The 22,460-nt window shown below is 41.4% G+C and overlaps 2 protein-coding genes across 5 annotated transcripts in view; one reads left to right on the top strand and one right to left on the bottom strand.

Moving 5' to 3' along the window:
- LOC137417604 (uncharacterized) overlaps positions 1 to 22,460 on the bottom strand; it is a 178,012-nt gene that overhangs the window by 152,244 nt on the left and 3,308 nt on the right. The window contains exon 2 of one of the 4 annotated variants that reach the window (XM_068103506.2): positions 20,152 to 20,236. The exons of the other annotated variants lie outside the window; for them this stretch is intronic. Coding sequence (XP_067959607.2) covers positions 20,152 to 20,166 — 15 coding nt within the window. The 5' untranslated portion in view covers positions 20,167 to 20,236. The remainder of the gene's footprint in view (positions 1 to 20,151; positions 20,237 to 22,460) is intronic. 4 annotated transcript variants of the gene reach the window in all.
- Positions 15,231 to 18,305, top strand: LOC137417606 (uncharacterized). Its single transcript, XM_068103510.2, has 2 exons — positions 15,231 to 16,337; positions 16,797 to 18,305. The coding sequence occupies exons 1-2, from the start codon at positions 15,231 to 15,233 to the stop codon at positions 18,075 to 18,077; spliced, it is 2,388 nt and encodes a 795-aa protein (XP_067959611.2). The 3' UTR covers positions 18,078 to 18,305.

Raw genomic sequence — 22,460 nt, 5'->3', positions numbered from 1 at the left:
GAGAGGTATAAAACATATGGACACTGCCAAGACTTCCAGGAAAGAAGTTGGAATTTCAAACAAGGCGGATCTGGGGCGAATTAATGGGGGTAGAAAAGATCAAGGTTTTGGATGGGGGAAGATAAGAGATGGTGGTGAACAGCTGTTTTAAAGACCTGGAGGGAGGAGTGTGATTGAAGTGAGTGTGGGAGTTTGTTCCAGAGGTGGGAGAAAAGAGGAATGAAAGAGTGAAGGTGAGCAGAGAGCCGAGATTTCGGCAGTTTAACCATCAGAGGGTGGCTCGCAGATCTTGTGTGACCTGTAGGAATATTTGGGGGACAGAGCACAGAGAGAGCTGGGGGAGCAAGGCCGGAGAGGAGTCGGTAGAAGACAGAAAGACCACCTACCTGCCTGCGGTGAGTGAGTGAAAGGCCCTCAGAGATAGCTTCATCGCGGGAGATTCCAATGATTCTGAAAGCTTTGGATTCAACAGCGTGAAGCCGAGCCAGGTGTGAGGCAGGAGCACCAGCCCATAGGAGAACAGTATTCCATTGAGCTGCGGATGAAAGCCTTGTATGTGGTGAGGAGCTCAGGTGTGCCTAGGAAGGACTTCGCACGACGGAGGATGCCCAGTCGGCGACTGGCTTTGGAGGCCAGCTTGGAAATGTTGTTTTCCCAAGAAAGATCATGGCAGATAGTGAGACCCAAAAGCTTGAGCGACAGAACTTCTTGGAGAGGATTGTTGAGAAAGTAGATGGGAGGGTTGTCCAGTCGATCTTTTCGGAGAGACATAGTAAGAGTGTGAGATTTGTCATGCTGAAAGGGAGTACTCAGTTTTCACTCTGTTTGTTTGTTGTACACCGCACCTTTCCTATGCCATCTCCAGGCATTGCAAATCGTCATTGCTGGGCACCGAAGGGGGCTCGGCAGTGACGCACGCTGAAAGGGAGTACTCAGTTTTCACTCTGGTTGTTTGTTTTCTTGTTTTCTTGTTTGTTTGTCCGGACGATATCTCAGCCATCCTTTGAGCTAGGAAGCTAAAATTTCGGCACAGTAGTGAGCAAGTCCTTTGTCAAAAACAATATTTTTTGTTTTTTGATTAATCAATTGATTGAGGAGTTATTTAATTATTAGCGATTAATTAAGTACTTATTTAATTAACCGAATTTCCTTTCTCTTCTGACCATTAACTCAGGCACCTTTTGAGTTAGGAAGCTGATATTTGGACATGCCAATGACCAGGTGATTTGGCTGCAAAGGCTATTTTTGATTTATTAATTAATCAATTAATCAATTAATCGATTAATTATTTAATTATTCGATTAATGATGAAAAAAATTTTTTTTTTAAAGTTACAGATTCTGATGAAATGGTGGTCGTTCATGTGTTCTCTGACCGAATTGATTAATAATTTAATTTTTTTATGATTATTATTTATTTATTTTCATTATTAATCATTTATTTATTTTCTTTCTCATTTGGCCAATATCTCAGGCACCTTTTGAGCTCGGAAGCTAATATTTGGACATGAGTGACCAAGTGATGTGGCTATCAAGGATATTTTTGATTTATTGATCAATCAATTAATCGAGTAATTATTTAATTATTCGATTAATTACAAAAAAAAACAAACAAAAAAAAATCAGTTACAGATTCTGATGAAATGGTGGTGGTTTATGTGTTCTGTGACCGAAATGATTGATAATTTAATTTTTTCATGATTATTATTTATTTATTTTCATCATCAATCATTTATTTATTTTATTTCTCATTTGGCCAATATCTCAGGCACCTTTTGAGCTGGGAAGCTAATATTTGGACATGACAGTGACCAAGTGATGTGGCTATCAAGGATATTTTTGAGTTATTGATTAATCATTTAATCGCTTAATTATTTATTGATTAATTGATTAATTATTTATTGATTACTCAATTAATTATTTAATTTTTTATTAATGACTTATTTAATTAAATTTCTAAACGATACATCTTCAGATGAAGCACTAGTGGTTTTGTTATGGTATTAGCCAATTGATTAAGAAAATATTTTGTGATAATCTTTTATTGATTTAAATTACACAATTAATCAATCAATTAGTGTACACCTCTCCCTTCCAATGCAGTAGGATATTTGGCTGTAGGATATTAGCATGCTATAGATAGCGCTGTAGGATATTTAATTATTTGGCATGGGGGCGGTGTACTTTGAATGTATGTGTACTTGTTTGTTTTCTTTCTTGTTTTCTTGTTTTCTTTCTTGTTTGTTTGTCTGGGCGATATCTCAGCCATCCTTTGAGCTGGGAAGCTGAAATTTCGGCACAATCGTGAGCAAGTCCTTTTTCAAAAACAGTATTTTTTGTTTTTTGATTAATCAATTAATTGAGGAGTTATTTAATTATTAGCGATTAATTAAGTCCTTATTTAATTAATCAAATTTCCTTTCTCTTCTGACCATTAACTCAGGCACCTTTGAGTTAGGAAGCTGATATTTGGACATGCCAATGACCAGGTGATTTGGCTGCAAAGGCTATTTTTGATTTATTAATTAATCAATTAATCGATTAATTATTTAATTATTCGATTAATGACGAATTTTTTGTTTTTGTTTTTGTTACAGATTCTGATGAAATGGTGGTGGTTCATGTGTTCTCTGACCGAATTGATTAATAATTTAATTTTTTTACGATTATTATTTATTTATTTTCATTATTAATCATTTATTTAATTTCTTTCTCATTTGGACAATAGCTCAGGCATCTTTTGAGCTCGGAAGCGAATATTTGGACATGAGTGACCAAGTGATGTGGCTATCAAGGATATTTTTGATTTATTGATTAATCAATTAATCAATTAATCGATTAATTATTTAATTATTCGATTAATTACTATAAAAAAAAAACATCAGTTACAGATTCTGATGAAATGGTGGTGGTTAATGTGTTCTGTGACCGAATTGATTAATAATTTAATTTTTTTATGATTATCATTTATTTCTTTTCTTTCTCATTTGGCCAATATCTCAGGCACCTTTTGAGCTGGGAAGCTAATATTTGGACATGACAGTGACCAAGTGATGTGGCTATCAAGGATATTTTTGATTTATTGATTAATCATTTAATCGATTTATTATTTATTGATTAATTGATTAATTATTTATTGATTAATCAATTAATTAATTATTTTTTATTAATGACTTAATTTAATTAAATTTCTAAAAGATACATCTTCGGATGAAGCACTAGTGGTTTAGTTATGCTATTAGCCAATTGATTAAGACAATATTTTGTGATAATATTTTATTGATTTTAATTATACAATTAATCAATCAATTCGTGTACACCTCTCCCTCCCAATGCAGCCTCTATGAGCTGCACTGCGGTATTGCCGGGCGCCGGAGGCGCCCCGGCAATGCTGCGCTGTAGGATATTTAATTATTTGGCATGGGGGCGGTGTACTTTGAATGTATCTGTACTTGTTCGAATTCTTTGCCAGTCTATGCATGAGTCAATGTACAGAGCAAGCATGTACCAATACCATGGCCTGAAGCAGAGAATGATCAATAAAATCCTAAGATCCCAACCTGTGGCATGTACAACAAGGATGTTCTCCTGAACCATGAATTAAAGTGCAGAGTCTTTCACAGTAATAGTCTATTGAAGGTCTTATGTACTTTGCTCTTTAGTTTAGTTAACATGAATTTATCACAGAGAATTATTGTATACAAACTATAGGATCATGAAAGATCGAGGTCACAAAAGACAAACAAGTAACGTACTGACAGTGCGCCACTGCTACTGCTACTACTAATCTGCATACCCATCTGAGGGGCATAGCGACTCCCTTCAGGGTTGACCATTTATAACTCAACTGGACTGTCGTCCAGTTGAGTTCATCACATACTGAACCCTCCGGCGTCCATCGTCCGTTAACTTTTCGACGTTAACACTCCAGCGTCCACAAATATCAACTGATTCTGATCAAACTTGACATGCAGCAATGCAGCATCCTTACCCCAAGGACCAGGTTGGTATTACATTTCAGCCCGATCCGTTGAAAAATGGCGGACTTAGGCGACCATTTTGTTTTTGGTCATGAAAACGACGTTGACACTCTAGCGTCCACAAATATTAACAGATTTTGATCAAACTTAGAATGTTTAACCCTTACCACACAAGGTAGGTTGCTATTGCATTCCAACCCGATCCGTCACAAAATGGCCGCCATATTGTTTTCAGCTCCGAAACGACGTTAAGACTTTAACTTCCACAAAACAAGGACAAGTATAAGGATACAAGGACCTTAAAATTATTACACAAGGTTGTTGGCTTTTCATTTAAGTCAAATCTAGCACAGACAACTGACCTACTTTAAAGTTGTCCAGTCAGTTCAGTTGAGTTCTGCTTCCCTGGAAGCTCTAGTTAACTTTGTTCCCTTGGTGGGACAGAGGGAACGTGAGGTTAGGGTAGAGTTTGGGAATTTTTTTGGCCCTGTTGCCAACAATAGATCGCCTATTCTTCATGAAGGACACTGTGGGACCTTTAATGTCCACCAACTAAAACCGGCAGATGGGGAGTCTGCCTAACGCCCATCCACGGGACGGCACACACCTTGATGAATCGCCCTGCCTGTGAAACACCAGGATGACAGTTTATAGTTGGGCTGGGATTCAAACCAAGTTTAGACAGCTAAGAGATGAGTGCGCGTACGTCTAGGCCATCATGCCAGGCCAGTGGGACCAAAATTATTGTTTCCTCATTGTTATAAAACATATTTGTGCTTGATTAACACCTGTGTAAAGTGTTCAGTGAATTAAAATAATTTCTACAAATGTTTTCGATGACGGAGCTGATATCCATTTTTAAGGAATCAACCAGGAGTTTTTTTTATGTAATCATGAATTATATGTGCTTTTTCTGCATTTGTAATGTAAAGCAAAGAAAAATATGTTTAGTGTACCTGATATGGTATTTCGCTTCTCAACTTTGGAGCATCTTTGAGATGAACTGGGACTGATATTTCTATCATCTTAGGTTCTTTCTCCTGTATTTGGTAACTCTCTCAGCATACCCATTAGCAAGATGTAAATGTGCTGAAATTGATCCCAGAAAAATCTACTATCCATTAACTGAGGGATGTCATGACACAGGGTGGAGTCATCAGCAAAGAGACATTTAAGGGGATTTTCCAGAGAATCAGAGAGATCATTGATGGAGATCAGGAATAGGACTGGGCCAAGAACATTGACTTGGGGTGGAGACTGGATTCCGGAGAGGAGATGCAGACATGGAGAGATGATGAAAGGATTCCGTTGTGCCACAGGTTGGCTACGAGTAGAGGAAGACAGTAGGCTATGTGTGGAGTTGGCCTTGGATGCCATGGGCAGAGAGTTGGCAGAGTAAGGCAGGATGCCAGAATGTATAAACAGGCAGGCTGCAACCTCTTCCCTCTCTTCAGACCTTTCCAAAAATCACAAGCTGGTCAAACATCTCGAATATGGCTTTCAATCCTGCAAATCTCACACGCTCACCAGCCCTCTCCGAAAGGACCGTCTGACAACCCCCTCTCTCCACAATTTTAAAGAAATAATCATTAAAAATAATCCTTTCTTAATAATCCTCTTGAGGAAGTTCAGTCATTCAAACACCTGGGTCTCACTATCCGCCATGATATTTCTTTGGCAAACCACATTTTAAAGTTGGCCTCCAAAGCCAGCTGCTAACTGGGCATCTGCCATCATGCAGATGGCATGTACAACAAGGTCAACAACAAGGTCGTAACAAGTCCTTCCTTGGCACACCTGAACTCCTATCCACCTATAAAGCCCCAGCTGCTAACTGGGCATCTGCCATCATGCAGATGGCATGTACAACAAGGTCAACAACAAGGTCGTAACAAGTCCTTCCTTGGCACACCTGAACTCCTATCCACCTATAAAGCCTTCATCCACAGCTTGATGGAGTACTGCTCTCCCCTCGAGGCTGGCGCCCCTGCCTCAAATATTGCTCAGCTTGACTATTGGAAACCAAGGCCTTCAAGATTATTGGAATCTCCTGCGATGAAGCTGCGTCTATGGGTCTACCACTTCGCCATCGCAGATAGGATGGTGGTCTCTCGGTCTTCGACCGCCTCTTTTCTGGTCTTGCACCCTCTGCTCTTTCCGTGCTTTCTCTCTACCCCTTCCTCCCACTCTCCCCACCCCACCCGGGTCTCTGCAGGGCACACACGGTCCACCATCAACCCCCTTCTGGTGAACCTACATAAATCCAGGATCACTGCTCATCTCCACTCATTTATTCCTCTTTTTCCCTGCCTGTGGAACAAACTTCCACATGCCCTTCAATCTCATTCATCCCTCCAGGTTTTCAACATAGCTGTCTGTACACCACCATCTCAGATTGTCCCCAAACCAAAACCATGATCTTTTCTACCCTCGGTGAACCCCTCCTGCCCCCTTCCCCCCATTTTCTCACCCTAATCCCTCTTCCTTCTAAATTCCCAGTCTTCCCTCCTGAGAGTTTCCTTCTGTATCTATTTTGTCCACCCATTGCATACTCTCCTGCCCCCATTCCTCCTCACACCCATTGTTTCTCCAACTCTGCTTCTATCTTGTCATTTAACTGTGGTGTTGGTGTTTCTCCCCTCTCTCTGCTGTTCCTTGATGCATTCAGTGTACTAGTACTACCTCTTCCATGAGCCTCAACTATGTATACAAAAACTGATCGGTATCTCAATAAAAAATGTTTAGCCAAGTGTTTCCACAAACCAGATAGCGAGGCTTCATATTTGTTTGTCCACAAATGAAGACAAAATGAGCAAAACCCATGCCCAGAGCAGCTATGGGAATCAACATCATGGCAAAACAACAAGGCATTACTCATTCCACAATAAATCCATTCCAAATAACTTCCAACAATAAACAACTGTTTTGCACATTTATTACAGCTTTTGAGCAAAATAGTGGGGTGGCTAAAGTCCAAATTTAAGTGATATCGTGACACACTGGCCCAAAGGACCAAATTTGGCACAGTTCTACTTTAGGACCATACAAAACTTTTGAGAGGGGGCTGCCCGATTTTAGAGGCCCAGGTCAAGGTCAGGTCAAGGTCAAAGGTCAAATCATGTGTCTGTCATGTTTTTGCAATATCCAGCTTATATATAACCTAAAAAACTTGGTCTTAGTCACATAACCAACATATTTAGTCAATGAATCCATTACTATTATGGGAAGTTCCACCAGGTGACGGCCATATAGGCAGTGGCGGCGCCAGGCTGTCCCCGACCGGGGGGGGGGGGGGGGGGCTAACATCCCACCGACGAGAGGGCTCAAATCGCTAAAATCAGTGGAATTAATCCATATTCATTCACAAAAATTTGATATATGATTAGAAGATGGCCGACCTACAAAAATCAATGTTTTATTTGGCTTTCAGTAGGGGTGACCGGAGGTTCTGTGCATAGAACTGCTGATACGTTTGATTTATTTTGTTGGTGGTGGCTCAATATTAATGTTCGTTTTTTTTATTTCAGGAGGAAGATAACAGCGTGACTGTTGTAGTTGTTGTAGAACCGTGCAGGAATCATGTGCGTAATGTTAAGTATCCTCTCAAGAGAATCACATGATCAAGTCACGTGTCCTCGAGAGAGGGCATCATGTGACTAATAAACCAATGGTGAGACGTAACAGAGTTTTCATTTTTTTATTCCTTTTGAAAGGTCACTCTATTTCGACCCTTTAAATCATATTGTATTTATTTATCGCCAATTCAATATAGATAAGCCTTTCGAAAGTCCAATCACTCGTTTCCATCTATGAGTTAAGCATTTTGTCTTTCAGATCTAGATTGAAATACCTGCTGACATTTTCAACCTCTTAAATATTATTAGCTGATCTCCCGTGAAGCAGGAGATGGGGTTTTGCAATCACTTCTGTGTGTGTGTGTGTGTGTGTGTGTGTGTGTGTGTGTGTGTGTGTGTGTGTGTGTGTGTGTGTGTTTGTGTATCTGGGTGTGTGTATCTGGGTGTGTGTGTCTGTGTGTGTCTGTGTGTGTGTCCAGGTGTGTCTGTCTCGGCCGTAACATTTTTACCATTTCAACCTTTCTGATCAAATTTTCAACAAATCCTTATGAGAATATGGAGAAGACAAATTAATAATTTGGTCAAAAGTTTGAAAGGTCAACGTCACATAAAATCGTAAATTTTCATCCAATTGACCTGAAAATTTAAGAATTTGCACATTAGGCTAAAAGTCGTTTCATTTTTTTTTCAGATGAAACGGTCAAATGTCAAGGTTCCATAAAACCATCAATTTTCATTTCTTACATTGTTGTTGGTTAAAAGTCAATTTCTGTTCTGTTTTCACTCTTTCTTCTTTTTGCCTGAAATCAATCTGAACATAACTTGCAATCACAGTGAGATGAATCTTCCATCCCAATTTCATTTTTGTCATCACTTGTTTAATTTTAAAATTCTAATCCAAAATAAATCAAAATCCTATTGGTATAACAAATTATCTTATAGTTTCTAATCTAGACTTAACTGCCGTCTTGATATTTCCCAAAACAAAATTTCTTTAAAGTTTTTATATTTACTTTTCAAAGAGTTTCTTAAAATCCTCAATGTTGTGTATTAAGTGATTGTGGAGTTGGTATGTTTCTCACTTGTTTGGGGATGGGGGTGTCAAGCAGTGAGATAAAAAATATTCTTCGTGGTGGAATCCATCACATTTATATAGCAAAAAAACAACATTTGCCAAGTTTTACTGCTCGTATTTTAAATTTAGATACATATTTGTTCAGTTTACACCCCTGGGTCGGTGCAAGGGAGCAATCACCATGATGAAAGAAGAGCGGTACGAAAGAAGAAGTTGAGGTTAATTTCTGATGGAAGCTGAGATGTTGTGGCCTGTCAAGTATAGGGTTATGTGTCACTCAACTTGTTTTTTCACGGAGGGAACCATTGTCAAATCAAGTGGGTAACTTGTGTTACATTGGGAGTTAAATAAAAAAGTTGTGTTGAACATACTTTAGCAAATAAAACGAGAGTGAAGTTGATGGCGTTCCATAGTAAATCCCCATGCTTCCCACCTAAAGCAAAGTGGGAAAAAGCTTTTAAAAGGGTCTAAAAAAAAAAAGTCAAAAAAAAGTGGCAAAAAGTTATTTCTTTCAAGAATGTCCAATATCAAATTTTGAGATAATTTTTTTCCCTATGACGCCAGGTCTCCATCCCCTAGGCCTAGAGCATGAACCCAAAAATCATTAAATGTTTCATATAATCGCCCAATGTTGATTGCATTTCCAAAGTTTAAAATGTGCCTGTAATTGCATATGCGATTATGCGGTACTTGACCTTTTGACCTCACCCCAAAGGGTGGGGCCAAATTTTTACGGCGTAACCCATAGGGCAAAGCTGTCTAGAACAGTGTTTGTCTGTCCGTATGTATGTATGTATGTATGTATGTATGTATGTATGTATGTCCCCTTAAACGTATACCAATCAGAGCTGAGGATCTGGTCATATGACACGGTGATGTGATTACATCTGATGTCATTACGGCGGTGCGGCAGCTGACTCTCCACACTCCGCCATTTTAATTCCAATTTCGTTCAGGCAAAACATATCGTCGAACCTGTCATATGTCACAATCACAATGCTCTTCCTTTACGTTTTTCATTCAGTGTGAACCACAAACTGATTGTCAAAATGACCATGAAATATTGAAAGCATAGACGTTACAGCTCTTCCAACATTACGGTACGCATAAGGCCTGAGGCGTTATGCCTCATCTTCAGAACTCTGTTTTGTTTTTTTTGTTTTTTTTGTTTTTTGTATACAAGATCGAGGCTCGTGAAAGAGCTAACATTAATCACACAAAAAGACAAACCGACACACAAAAAAGAAGGGGAGCGGCAGACAAGATGGGGAGAGAGGGGGAAGGACACAAACACAACATTGAGAGCAGGGACATCGGGAGGACTTGGGGGGAGGTGGGAGAGGAATAAAACATATGAACACTGCAAGGACTCTGGGGTGAATTACCAGGGGTAGAAAAGATCAAGGTTTTCGATGGGGGAAGATAAGAGATGGTGGTGAACAGCTGTTTTAAAGACCTGGAGGGAGGAGTGGGATTGAAGGGAGTGGGGGAGTTTGTTCCAGAGGCGGGAGAAAAGGGGAATGAAAGAGTGAAGGTGAGCAGAGAGCCTAGACTTTGGCAGTTTAACCATAAGAGGGTTGCAGGCAGATCTTGTGCGACCTGAAGGAATATTGGGGGGACAGAGCACAGAGAGAGCTGGGGGAGCAAGGCCGGAGAGGAGTCGGTAGAAGACAGAAAGACCACCAACCTGCCTGCGGTGAGTGAGTGAAAGGCCCTCGGAGTTGACTACATCGCAGGAGATTCCAATGATTCTGAAAGCTTTGGCCTCAACAGCGTGAAGCCGAGCAAGGTGTGAGGCAGGAGCACCAGCCCAGAGGGGGGAACAGTATTCCATTGAGCTGCGGATGAAAGCCTTGTATGTGGTGAGGAGCTCAGGTGTGCCAAGGAAGGACTTCGCACGACGGAGGATGCCCAGTCGGCGACTGGCTTTGGAGGCCAGCTTGGAAATGTGGTTTTCCCAAGAAAGATCATGGCAGATAGTGAGACCCAAAAGCTTGAGCGACAGAACTTCTTGGAGAGGATTGTTGAGAAAGTAGATGGCAGGGTTGTCCAGTCGGTCCTTTCGGAGAGACATTGTAAGAGTGTGAGATTTGTCAGGATTGAAAGACATGTTCCACTTGTTTGACCAGTCTGTGATTTTGTCCAGGTCTGCAGAGAGTGAGGAGGCTGCAGACTGCCGATCTGAGGGATGAGGAATGGAGCGGCAGATAGTGGAGTCATCAGCAAAGAGATAGAGAGGATTTTCCAGAGAGTCGGAGAGGTCATTGATGAAGACCAGAAATAGCACAGGGCCCAGAACACTACCTTGGGGAACTCCAGCCAGAACAGGAAGGGAAGATGAGAGAAATCCATTCAGGGCCACACGTTGCCTACGACCAGAGAGGAAATCCGCAAGCCATTAGTGGAGATTTCCCTGAATACCATAGGAGGTGAGTTTGGTGAGCAGAGCTGGGTGCCAGACCGTATCGAAGGCACGTGATATGTCAAGTGAGACAGCTCTGATTTCCTGTTTGGCATTGAGGACCTCCATCCATTGTTGAGACAGCAGAAGCAACATGTCCAGAGTAGAATAACCTGGTCTGAATCCAAATTGATGATCAGAGATCAAGCCATTGGAGAAGAGGAAGGATTTGATATCTGAAGCAATGATGGATTCCATGACTTTGCTGATAATTGGGAGCAGGCTGATTGGTCTGTAGTTGCAAGGATCTGTTTTTGCACCTTTTTTGTGTAAAGCGGTAATGTTTGCTGATTTCCAAGATGTTGGCAGATGACCTTGAGCAAAAGAGAGGGTGAAAAGAACAGAGAGAGGGTGAGAAAGAGTGGCAGAGCAGGATTTTAGGACCAGAGGGCTGATGCCATCTGGTCCAGTTGCAGAATCAGAGTCGAGGTTCGATAAAAACTTCTCCACCTTGTCAGGAGAGAAGGACACAGAGTCCAGGAGCAGTTGGGTTCGACTGGGAAAGGTGGGAACAGAGAGAGATGGGTTTGGGACACAAGATTTTGAGGCATACACAGAGTTGAGGCATTCGGCTTTGTCACGTGCGGTGTCAACTGTGTAGCCATTTGAGGTAAGGGAGGGGATGGAGGGGGAACAAACGCCAGAAACGGATTTGACCAGACGCCACCAGGATTTGGAGGAAGGAGACAGGTTTGAGAGTTCAATCTTGAGTGTGGAGAGATAGTGCTTCCTGGCACTCCTGAGGGTAGAAACACACTTGTTTCGAGCTTGGTGGAAGGAACTGAGATTGCCTTCAGTTGGATTTGCCTTCCAAGACGCAAAGGCAAGTTGTTTCAGGGCAACTGCCTCACCACAAGATTCAGTGTACCATGGACGGGAGGAAGGGTAAGACAACTGAAGACGAGATGGGATAAATCTGTGCATGAGAGAGAGCAGTTTGCTTTGGAAGAATAGTTTGCTTCTTCCGACAAATGAAGGCCAGGTTTCTTAATACAGTAGTGTATCGTTTCAGTAATATCGTTTTCGTAATAATAATAATAATAATAATAATATAGTAAATATAACCATAACACTTTAATCCCAATGTCATGAATACAAAATTAATAGATTGAAGCGGTGTATGGTTAATGACTCAGTGATAAGCGGTGTCCGGTACGAATATTAATAACGTGGAAGTAAGGAATTCGCCTCAGTTTTTTGATATTAATATCATTTTCAAAATAATGATAACGTAACGTTAATATTATAGTAAATCTAATCGTAACACTAACCCCTTCGTAGTGACTGCAAACGTACTGGAAGTTAAAATATATCATGTTCTACATATTAAAGAAGCGGCAGTTTTGTGTTTGTGACGTCATTACGTCTATGATGTCGTTACGACGGCTGACTCCACCGACCGACATTTTAATTTACTAGTAGGCCTACGCCCGCTCACTACGGGAGCTGCAGAAAGGGTCATTCCCCTTTGGGATATATATATTACAGTCGATATGTGGTCGGGTCTCAAGAACATTGGGTGTGTGTTCATTTATCAAGTTTTTTGTGGAGAGATCGCCAAGTGGTTTCAGCATTCGAGCAAGCACTCCATTCAAAACCGTTAAGGAACGGCTGGTTTGGCAAGCATAGCTAGCTGCTTGGTAAATGAGCAACCTCTAATTCTTGTGGGGTATATAGATTACAGTAGATCTTCCCTCAGTTCTGTAAGTGAAACTTACCTCATGGATGTCTGGTTTCCTCCAAATTTCTTTGTTTAATGTTATAAACAGCATTAGCAACTGCTTAAAAAGCTAATCATACGTGTTTGTGGTTTATAATATTTTACAAGCCCGGCTACGCCGCCGTTAGACTTTTGGTCTTGTTTTTTGTCTACCAAGTCGAGGCTCATGCAAGAGCTAAATTACACCTTCTTCCCATGTGATGACCCTATCAACTTTGGTGAATTTCCACCCAACTGTTTATGAGGAGATAGCGTGACACACAGACGGAGCCGTTTACAACATCCCCCCGTTTTTTCAAAAAGTGTGGGGATAATTATGTTGAGCTGGTTTAAACTCGTCTTTTGTTTGATAAAAAATTTCAGTCACAGGTTGATGGGTGAATTGAAAGTTCCCGGTGCAAGATAACCACCTGGCTGAGTGCCAAGACACTCTGAAGCAGATTGGCAGTGATCAGAATTTTCCCATTTCTGGAGATCAAGCTGGATGAAAGCCATGTTCTTTTGTGAGCCACAACTCTTGCGTGTACACGTTATACTGCACCTTTTGTTTACAAAGTGTTATATCTTGAGTTTACAAGACACTACAAAATCAAAAACAAGCATAGGCTTGTGAAGACTCGATGATTCCAACAGGAAGATCATGATGAACATCATGATGAAACATGATGGAAAACATGATGATGAAAACATGATGATGACACTGAAACATGATGGAAACTTCTAGCAACATGTTTTTTTTTCTTCTAATCCCTTAATTATTCCCATCGTTTTGAATTTTCTGACACTCTGCAATAAAATTTAATAAAAACAGTGCAATTTTATAATCTGTGTAAATTGGCAATGCCAATAGTATTCGTGTGTGTACAATAATTAACTGTGTATTTCAACATCAGCTTCACAATTTTCGCAACATAAAAAGCCAGACTTGTTTACACTTTACCCAGATGTCTGGTTCAGGTTTGCAAAACTCCTCCAAATCTATTTTCCCTTCAGATTGCAGCCACAATGTCAGCAGTTCCACTTGTATTTACCATGATTTCAGACTCGGTTTTGAATAATTTGGAAAATTTGATTTTTCTTTGTTTCTTTACAAACAAGTTGAGGCTGGTAGAATAACAGAACCGGCTGCTCGTGTTTCCACATGAACCCCTGCCACATGATGTGAGAAACTGAGGTTCAAATCCTCCATGCAATATGTTTATATATTTTCTACTAATGTCCATGTAATTCATAGGAAAAGTGCCGTACACCAATGTGTGTTAATTTAGATCTTTGTCCGCCATATGAATGATTTACAAGCTGAATTATTCACTTTCGATTAAAGTTTAAGAACATAGGGCAAATTGTCAATGGCTGCTAAACATGTCAATTGTATTGTGCATTTTAAATCTAAAGAACAGGAAAGGAAAAGTTTCATACTCGTTTTTTCAATGCTGACATCATCAGCATGATAAGGGGTCTTCTACATATTACGTATGCAAAAATCACAGAATTTATAATCAACCCAAACGGTTTATTTATTTTTTACATGATCTAAAGCTCGAAGTGGAGCTGTCTTTCACTCTCACACATTCACACACACACACATATGACACAGCACAAGACTGTTGGACGATACAAACAGACGCTGAGCTTGGAGGAAGTGCCATCACGGCGTCACTTCTTGAGGCATTCTGGGTACCCGTGACACCACAATAATGCCGCCGCCTTTCTCACCACACTCAGCAGGGAATTTCCTAAGGAGGAATTTCCTGTTCCCCATGGATTAGACTGGGCCAAATCGGAGGTGATTTTCCTAATTCAATGTAATTTACCTAAAAGTTGTGAGTGAGTATCAGGAACAAAATCATGAAAAAAAAATTCAAAAATATTGACGTTTTACGGTCAGACAGCCCGTTACCATAGCAACAGTTACAGACGACTCAAAAAATGCCTAAATTGACGATTTCTCAAGCTGTGTTTGACCCCCAGAGTTGATTCTGGTACCAAAAGATGCAGAATTGAAAGCCAAGGATGATTGAATAGCTTAACAATGTCTGTGACACAATTCAATACCACTTTTATCCAAAAAACAGATTTTTGTCTGAAATTTCAAGCATATTTATGGAAAAAAATTGAAAATTTTGCTTTTTAATCATAGGATAACCATTAATCAAATTAAATTTACTTTAAATTGTCTTTTACAACCTTGTATTGTCCAGTTTTTATAACTGTTATAACGTTGTTTCAATTTGGCCATCTTAATTTCAATAAAAAAAAGTTAACAAAAGCAGCTTACAATCATTAATTTTAATGCCTGCTTTCAGTTGTTACTGTAACCATTCATCAGGCAAGTATGCTGTTTTTGTTTACTTTTCTCATTCAAACATTATATTAATAATTGTTTTTTTTATTACAGTGCATCACATAGGCAATTAGGCATGGATACAAAAGCCAAGACCGTGTTGTGGCTCTTCGAAAAGTGTCCCCCCATCCTCAATCTACCAGGAAACCAGGGATTCACTGGCCCTTATCCACCAACAGGGGAACTGGTTGTTCTCCAGTACCATGGGTATCACAGACATCTGCAGGAAACCAGCCACCTTCAGTCTAGCAAAAAGGATGCAGTCAAGCTTGTAGTGAAGGACTTGCAGGACTGGTGGGGAAATACCGGTTTTACCCTCAAGTCGTGGCAAGCCATAGAGAAGATGATATTTAGGGATATTGAGGAGTTCAAACTAAGGAAGAGTAAGAAGAGTAGGACGACAGATGCAGAGACCAAGAAAAGGAAGGACTTCTTAGCAAATATGAGGCAGACATTTTGGGTCGTTCAACCTGACGTTGAGAAGAAATTGGAAGCAGCACAAGCTGTGGAGAAGCAAGACAAGAGAGATAAAGAAGACTGGCTTTACCTAAAAGGTGTACGTGGGGATAGCTGTACACGTACAGCAACGCTTGGGTCTAGCGATGAGAAATTAGCAAATAGGAGGAAGCGCAAGTTTCTTGATCAGCAGGCAGAGCAGGTGAGAAGAGATAGGGATTGTCTGCGCACTGCCCCTAATGTAGATGTATCAGAAGATACTGATGACTCTGAGGAGACCACTGACACACCACTCTACACTGTTCCTGTGCAATCCCCAAAGGTCATCAAGAAGCTGGAAGGAGTTCCAAAGGATGCCTGCTTGATTGCAGACAAGTACGCAATTTCAAATAGGGCAATCACAGAACTGGCTGCTGCCTTTCACAAAGACGACGGGAAGAACCTGGAGCAGTACAACCTATCAGTGAACACAACGGGGAAGAGGAGACAGTCTGTGAGGGTGGAGAAGGCGGGAGACATCGCTAAGTGGCAACTTGGTGACAGCACTTCCAAAATGTATGCTCTGCACTGGGACGGGAAGCTGATCAAGTCCCTAACCCATGTGGGCAAGGACATGGAGCGAGTGGCCGTGATACTGACAGGGACAGATGGCCAGGAGGTACTGCTGTCAATTGTTGGGATGGAAGGGAGGTCAACTGCTGAAAATGAGGCGGCAAAGATTATTCAGGTATTTATGCTCTACAGTTCTGTTAAGTTAATAACAATCCTTATTTTTCGCTTTTTAGTTATACAATTTAGATTTGAGTTTTGTAAATTTTGGAAGTTTCTTATGTTTGTTCATTGAAGACAGTAAAACTGTCCAACTTGAAATATCCAAAGTCTAAAAGTGAAGTAACAGTAGCGGTGTAGTTGTAGGTACCACAGCCAAAGGGTGTTGTGGATTTTGTTTAATTATACAAAAAGAACTACTTGTAAGTAGCTACATCAAATTAAGAATTTACTTGGAATATGTTAGTTATTGTTAATATAATAATGAAGCAAATTAGCAATTTGGCATTCCACACTAATTTGATCAATGATAAAATTGATATTAGTCTATAAAGTATATTCTAACTTATGTTCTATTATTAGTAGAATATAAGTTATCATTGGTGTCTTTACCTTATTCTATTTATTTTCTATCCAGGTCCTCAATGAGCACCCAATCGACACATCAAGGATAGGCGCTCTTGTCTTCGATACAACGGCAGTGAACTCTGGGGTCAAGAGTGGAGTCGTAGTAAGACTGGGGACTGAGTTTGGCAGGAGTCTTCTGCAACTGGCGTGTCGGCACCACATCCACGATTTGGTTGGAGGGGCGTCTTGCTCAATAGTGTATGGCCCCACCACAGGACCTAATGAACAGCTGTTCAAGCGACTGCTCAACACTTGGAGTGAATTGGACCGGGGCAACTCCACATTGGTCGAGGTGTCTGCTCAACAGAGAGAGCTGGCTGGCCATGTACATGCCACCATCACCTTCCTTCAGACGTGGATGGAGAATAGCACAAAGGAGACTCTTCGACACGACTACCTGGAGCTGGCACACCTCATACTGCTGTTTCTTGGAGGGACTGTCCCTGATGGTATGAGGACCATCACTATCAAAGCTCCTGGGGCATTCCACCACGCCCGTTGGATGAGCAAGACTTTATACACTATAAAGGTGGCACTCTTCCGTCGGCAGCTGGGAGATATCTACACACCCGAAGAGCTGGAAGACATAACCAGTCTCGCTGCATTCATGTCAGTCTTCTACACTAAAGCGTGGTTGACATGTACCAGTGCTGCAGATGCACCATCTAACGACCTGTACCTGATGAAGAACCTCCTCAAGGCTGAGGCCAGTATCGCAAAGAATCCAACAAAGTGGCCTGCCAAATTTCTGTCCTTTGTGACTGTGGCCCGAGAGAAGCTACAAAACCATTTGTGGTACCTCTCAGAGAGATTGGTCTCTTTGGCACTCTTCTCGGACAGAACGTCATCTGACAAGCAGACTATGAGAAGGGCTATGCTCAGGTACCATGGGACTGCACATAACATGATACAGGAGATGCCAGCCTCACAGCAATTGGGGAGTAAAGCCCTCAACAAAGACTTTGTTGGTTACGACTCTTGGAGCATGTTTGAACTCTTGGGTATTGACTCCAGTTTTGTCAAGCTCCCCGTTGCACAGTGGCCCACCTCAGACAGCTATCGTCATGGCAAGGAAGTTGTGGCCAACCTCCCAGTTGTCAATGACGCAGCAGAGCGGACACTTGGACTCGCCACAGATTTGAACACTAACAAGGCCCCCACATCTGAGGCGCAGCTCCAGGCTCTATACAGGGTTGTGAAGGGCGTCAGGGAGAAGCTGCATGGACTGGCAACATCCACTGAGGTTGTGACTAAGAAGTCATTGGCCTCCATTGATTACAATTGGGACTAGGTTTTTTATTTTGTTATCAATGTTCAATGTCAGACCTTAAATTTGAGACAAAAAAGCTTAATCAATGACAAAAGTTAATTTAAAGTACATTTAATTTGACTATAGCTCTGATTAATGATTATCCTATGATTAAAAAGCAAAATTTTCATTTTTTTTTCAAACAAATGCCTTAAATTTGAGATGAAAATGAGTTTTTGGAATAAAAGTTGTATTGAATTGTGTCACAGACATTGTTAAGCTATCCAATCATCCTTGGCTTTCAATTCTGAATCTTTTGGTACCAGAATAAACTCTGGGGGTCACACACAGCCTGAGAAATCATCGATTTTAAGAATTTTTTGAGTCGTCTGTAACGGTTGCTATGGTAACGGGCTGTTTTACCGTAAGACGTCAATATTTTTGAAAAAACATTTCATGGTTTTGTTTCTGTTACCCAGCCACAAGTTTTAGGTAAATTACAACCTTGTAGTATGAAAAATTGAGAATCACCCCTGATTTGGCCCAGTCTGCCATGGATGCTACTATCCATGGACAAACATAGGGATTGCCCATGCTCTCAACCTTTTAAATGTTGAACGGCAAGCAAGGAAGCAGCACATGCCATTTTTATAGTCTTTAATATGACTCGGCCAGTGTTTGAACCACCTTCCTTCCAGACTCGGAGCGGAAGCTCTAACCATTACACCATTACATCACCTTTCATTACCCCTTCCATAAGCCTGGTGTTGGCTTGATGGTTAAGGTGGCTGGCTTAAGATCCTGTCTTGCCATTGAATGCCATAACACTAGGTGGGTTGACTTAGCATGTCATCCTTTTGAGGTTGGAAAAATTAGCACCAGCTAGCTGGTATGGGGGCACTGCATGAGTGGCACTGCTATGCCCCCAGAAAATGATGCAGCCAAGCACCCACAAGCTGAATACGAAACAATAAATAAATAAATAACCCATTCCATATGATTTACTTTCTTCCCCACATTCCCTGCTATCTATTTTTACCCCATTACTTTCCCATTATATATTTCCTCATTTTAATATTTCTTCAATAAATATATAGTATAGGTGAATATATAGTATGCCTCCTAAGCTTTTGTTTCTTATACAAGACTTTGGTAATATTCATCCAAGTTTCAGCCTACATTATTGCCTTGGCTCCACATATTAAGAGGGGGTTAAGCACTTCTTGTAGTAAAAGAGGTTATCATTGTCCATGCACAGATTGTAAATCAATATCTCGGTCATCTCATCTCGAAGAGATTAACATAAAATAGGTCGCAATGTCCGGATGTCTGTTTGTCCGTCTGTCCGGTCGTCCGGTCATCCATCCACCCATTAACTTTTTGCTATTTTTGCTACTCCTCCATTATCACCTGGCTGATTGTTCCGAAACTTGACAAATGAATACAAGACAATTGCTCGCACAATCGCTCAAGCTTCGATTTTTCCATTTCAGATCATGGGGGCTCCCACGGCGGGTTACCCCACAAACTTCGGATTCCTACTCATCCCTTATTTATCAACCGGTTGCTTGGAAACCCAATGCAGCCCTTCTATTCGAAGGCCTGCAGGATTTAGTCAGATTCACTATGTATTTTTGTTCAAATTTTATGGAGATTAGCAAACCAGTACATTTTTGAGAAGTGTATGGCATCAAGAATATGAAAATCAATGTTTACATTTGCGCAGATGCCGCCAAGCCGCCATTTTGGATTTTCAAAATGGCCACCATAAAATAAGAATTTCCGAATATCTCAGCTTGTAATTGACATAGAAACTTATTTCTAAATGCTAATCCTGTTTCCAGGCCCAAGGAAACCAAAGCTTATGTCAAATTAGTGATTATGAACACCAAAACCAAGAAAAGAAGAAGTTTGTGAAATTATGTTTGTATATTCATGAAAAAATGCACACTCAAATTGTTGGTAGTGACAACAGCATACGTATAGACGTATTTCTTATCTCAGTTTGACACATCATTGCTCATCATCATCACTCTCAGTGTCATATTCAAAGAGCATTCAATCCACTTGGAAAATGCATCAATGACAACAAGGAACATTTTCCCTAAGAACGGACCTGCAAAGTCGACATGAATCCTGGACCAAGGTTTGGAAGGCCATGACCACAGGCTCAGTGGCGATTTCGCTCGTGACTTACTGAGCTGCGTACACGTAACACAACGACGAACACAAGATTCAAGTTCGGAATCAATACCAGGCCACCAAACATGAAACCTTGCAATAGCTTTCATCATAACAATGCCAGGATGGGTACTATGTAGTTCAGAAACCAATCTCTCTCTCTCTCCCCTGTTTTGTCATGATGACACCTCTGCTCCAAACTAGGCAATCTGACTGGACAGATAGCTCATCTCTACAACGTGAATATGGTTTGTACTCCTCCGAGTCTGGTATGCCGGACCAATCACCAGTCATAACGCAACGCTTGACTACAGACAACACATGATCTCTGTTAGACCACAACCTAACTTGAGTAGCAGTGACCGGAGAGCTGTCACTCTCAAACGCATTCATAGCCAATACAAGGTCAGCAGGTTGAGGAGTATTGTTGCAATCAGCAACAGGCACCGGCAGTCAACAACTCAGTGCATCAGCACAATTCCCAGTGCCAGGCCTGTAACAAATAGTATAATTATAAGCAGCCAACGTCAAGGCCCACCACTGAACACGTGATGATGCATTGGTGTTGATGCCTTTGTTCTCTGAAAACAAGAAAGTGAGCGGTTTGTGGTCGGTTTCAAGCTCAAACGTACGACCAAACAGATACTGATGCATCTTGGTTACCCCAAACACACAGCCTAAAGCTTCTTTATCAATCATACCATAGTTCGGCTTTCATCAAGGTTCTGGAAGCGAACGCAACAGGCTGTAACTTGCCCGACTCATTGGCTTGTTGTAATACACAGCCTACCCCATAGACACTGGCATCACACGACAACACAAGATGCTTACATGGATCATAAAGAACAAGCAACTTGTTAGAACACAATAGACCTTTAGCTTCCTTGAAGGCATCAACCTGGGCCTTGCCCCAAACCCAAATTTTTCCTTTCCGAAGCAGCTGATGCAAGGGTTTCAACACTGTGCTCGCCTGTGGCAAGAAACTGCCAAAATGGTTTAGCAAACCCGATAAGGAACATAATTGTGACACATTTTCTGGTATGGGCACGTTCTTGATTGCTTCGACTTTGAAATCACACAGCATGATTCCAGCGGCAGTGACTCTTCTGCTTAGGAGCACCACTCCGGGTGCCATAAACACGCATTTCTCACGTTTGTCTGAGCCCTACTTTGTCCAAACGACGCAGAACTTCCTCCAGGTTACTCAGATGTTCTGTAGTGATGCAGCCCGTGATCAGGATGTCATCCTGGAACACGATAGTTTTAGCCACAGATTTCAATAGACCCTCCATGTTTCTCTAAAAGATGGCATCTGCTGAACTGATCCCAAAAGGACAGCGATTGTAGATGAACAGCCCTTTGTGAGTGTTGATGCACGTGAGTTTCCTTGACTCCTCATCCAGCTCTTGTGTCATGTAGGCAGACGTTAGATCCAACTTGGTGAATGACTTTCCACCAGCTAATGTTGAAAACAGGTCATCCGCTTTGGGCAGTGGATACTGATCCTGTATGGAGTGGCGATTTATGGTCATCTTGTAGTCCCCGCAGATCCTCACTGCTCCATCGCTTTTCAACACAGGAACAATTGGACTGGCCCATTCATTGAACTCAACAGGAGAGATGACCCCCTCATTCTGGAGTCTCTCAGGTTCACACTCGATCTTTTACCTCATCAAGTAGGGAACAGACCGAACTTTACAATAGATGGGCTGCATTTCTGGATTCAGATGAATTTTAACTTTCATCCCCATGAAGGAATCAATTCCTGGCTCAAATAGAGATGGAAATTTATCCAGCACTTGAGCACAACCAGGAGCCTCCACTGCAGACAGCTCTTTGATCTCATGCCAGTTCAACTTTATGCTCTAAAGCCAGTTCCGCCCGAACAATGTAGGGCCATTGCCCGGCACAACCCACATGGCCAGTTCATAAATTACACCATCATAAGACACACTGACAGCTGCGCTGCCAAGCACTGGAACATCCTTGGTGAAAGTCCGAAGTTTGGCCCTCACCGGGCTCAATTTAGGCGTCACGGCCTAACAGCCCCAAAGCTTGTCAAATGTTTCCTTGCTCATAATCGACTGACTTGCCCCTGTGTCCACTTCCATTGACACCTGCTTGCCATTCAGTTGAAGATCAACCGTTATTGGTGCGGGGCTGCCAGAAATCGTATGCAACTCATACTCCTCATCATGCAGCAATGACTCATCAGCACCAGCGACATTCTCGCCATCATCCACA

Source organism: Myxine glutinosa, chromosome 1, assembly GCF_964187855.1.
Source record: "Myxine glutinosa chromosome 1, kmMyxGlut1.1, whole genome shotgun sequence".
NCBI classification, from domain to species: domain Eukaryota; kingdom Metazoa; phylum Chordata; class Myxini; order Myxiniformes; family Myxinidae; genus Myxine; species Myxine glutinosa.
This window is presented reverse-complemented; position numbering and strand designations above follow the sequence as displayed.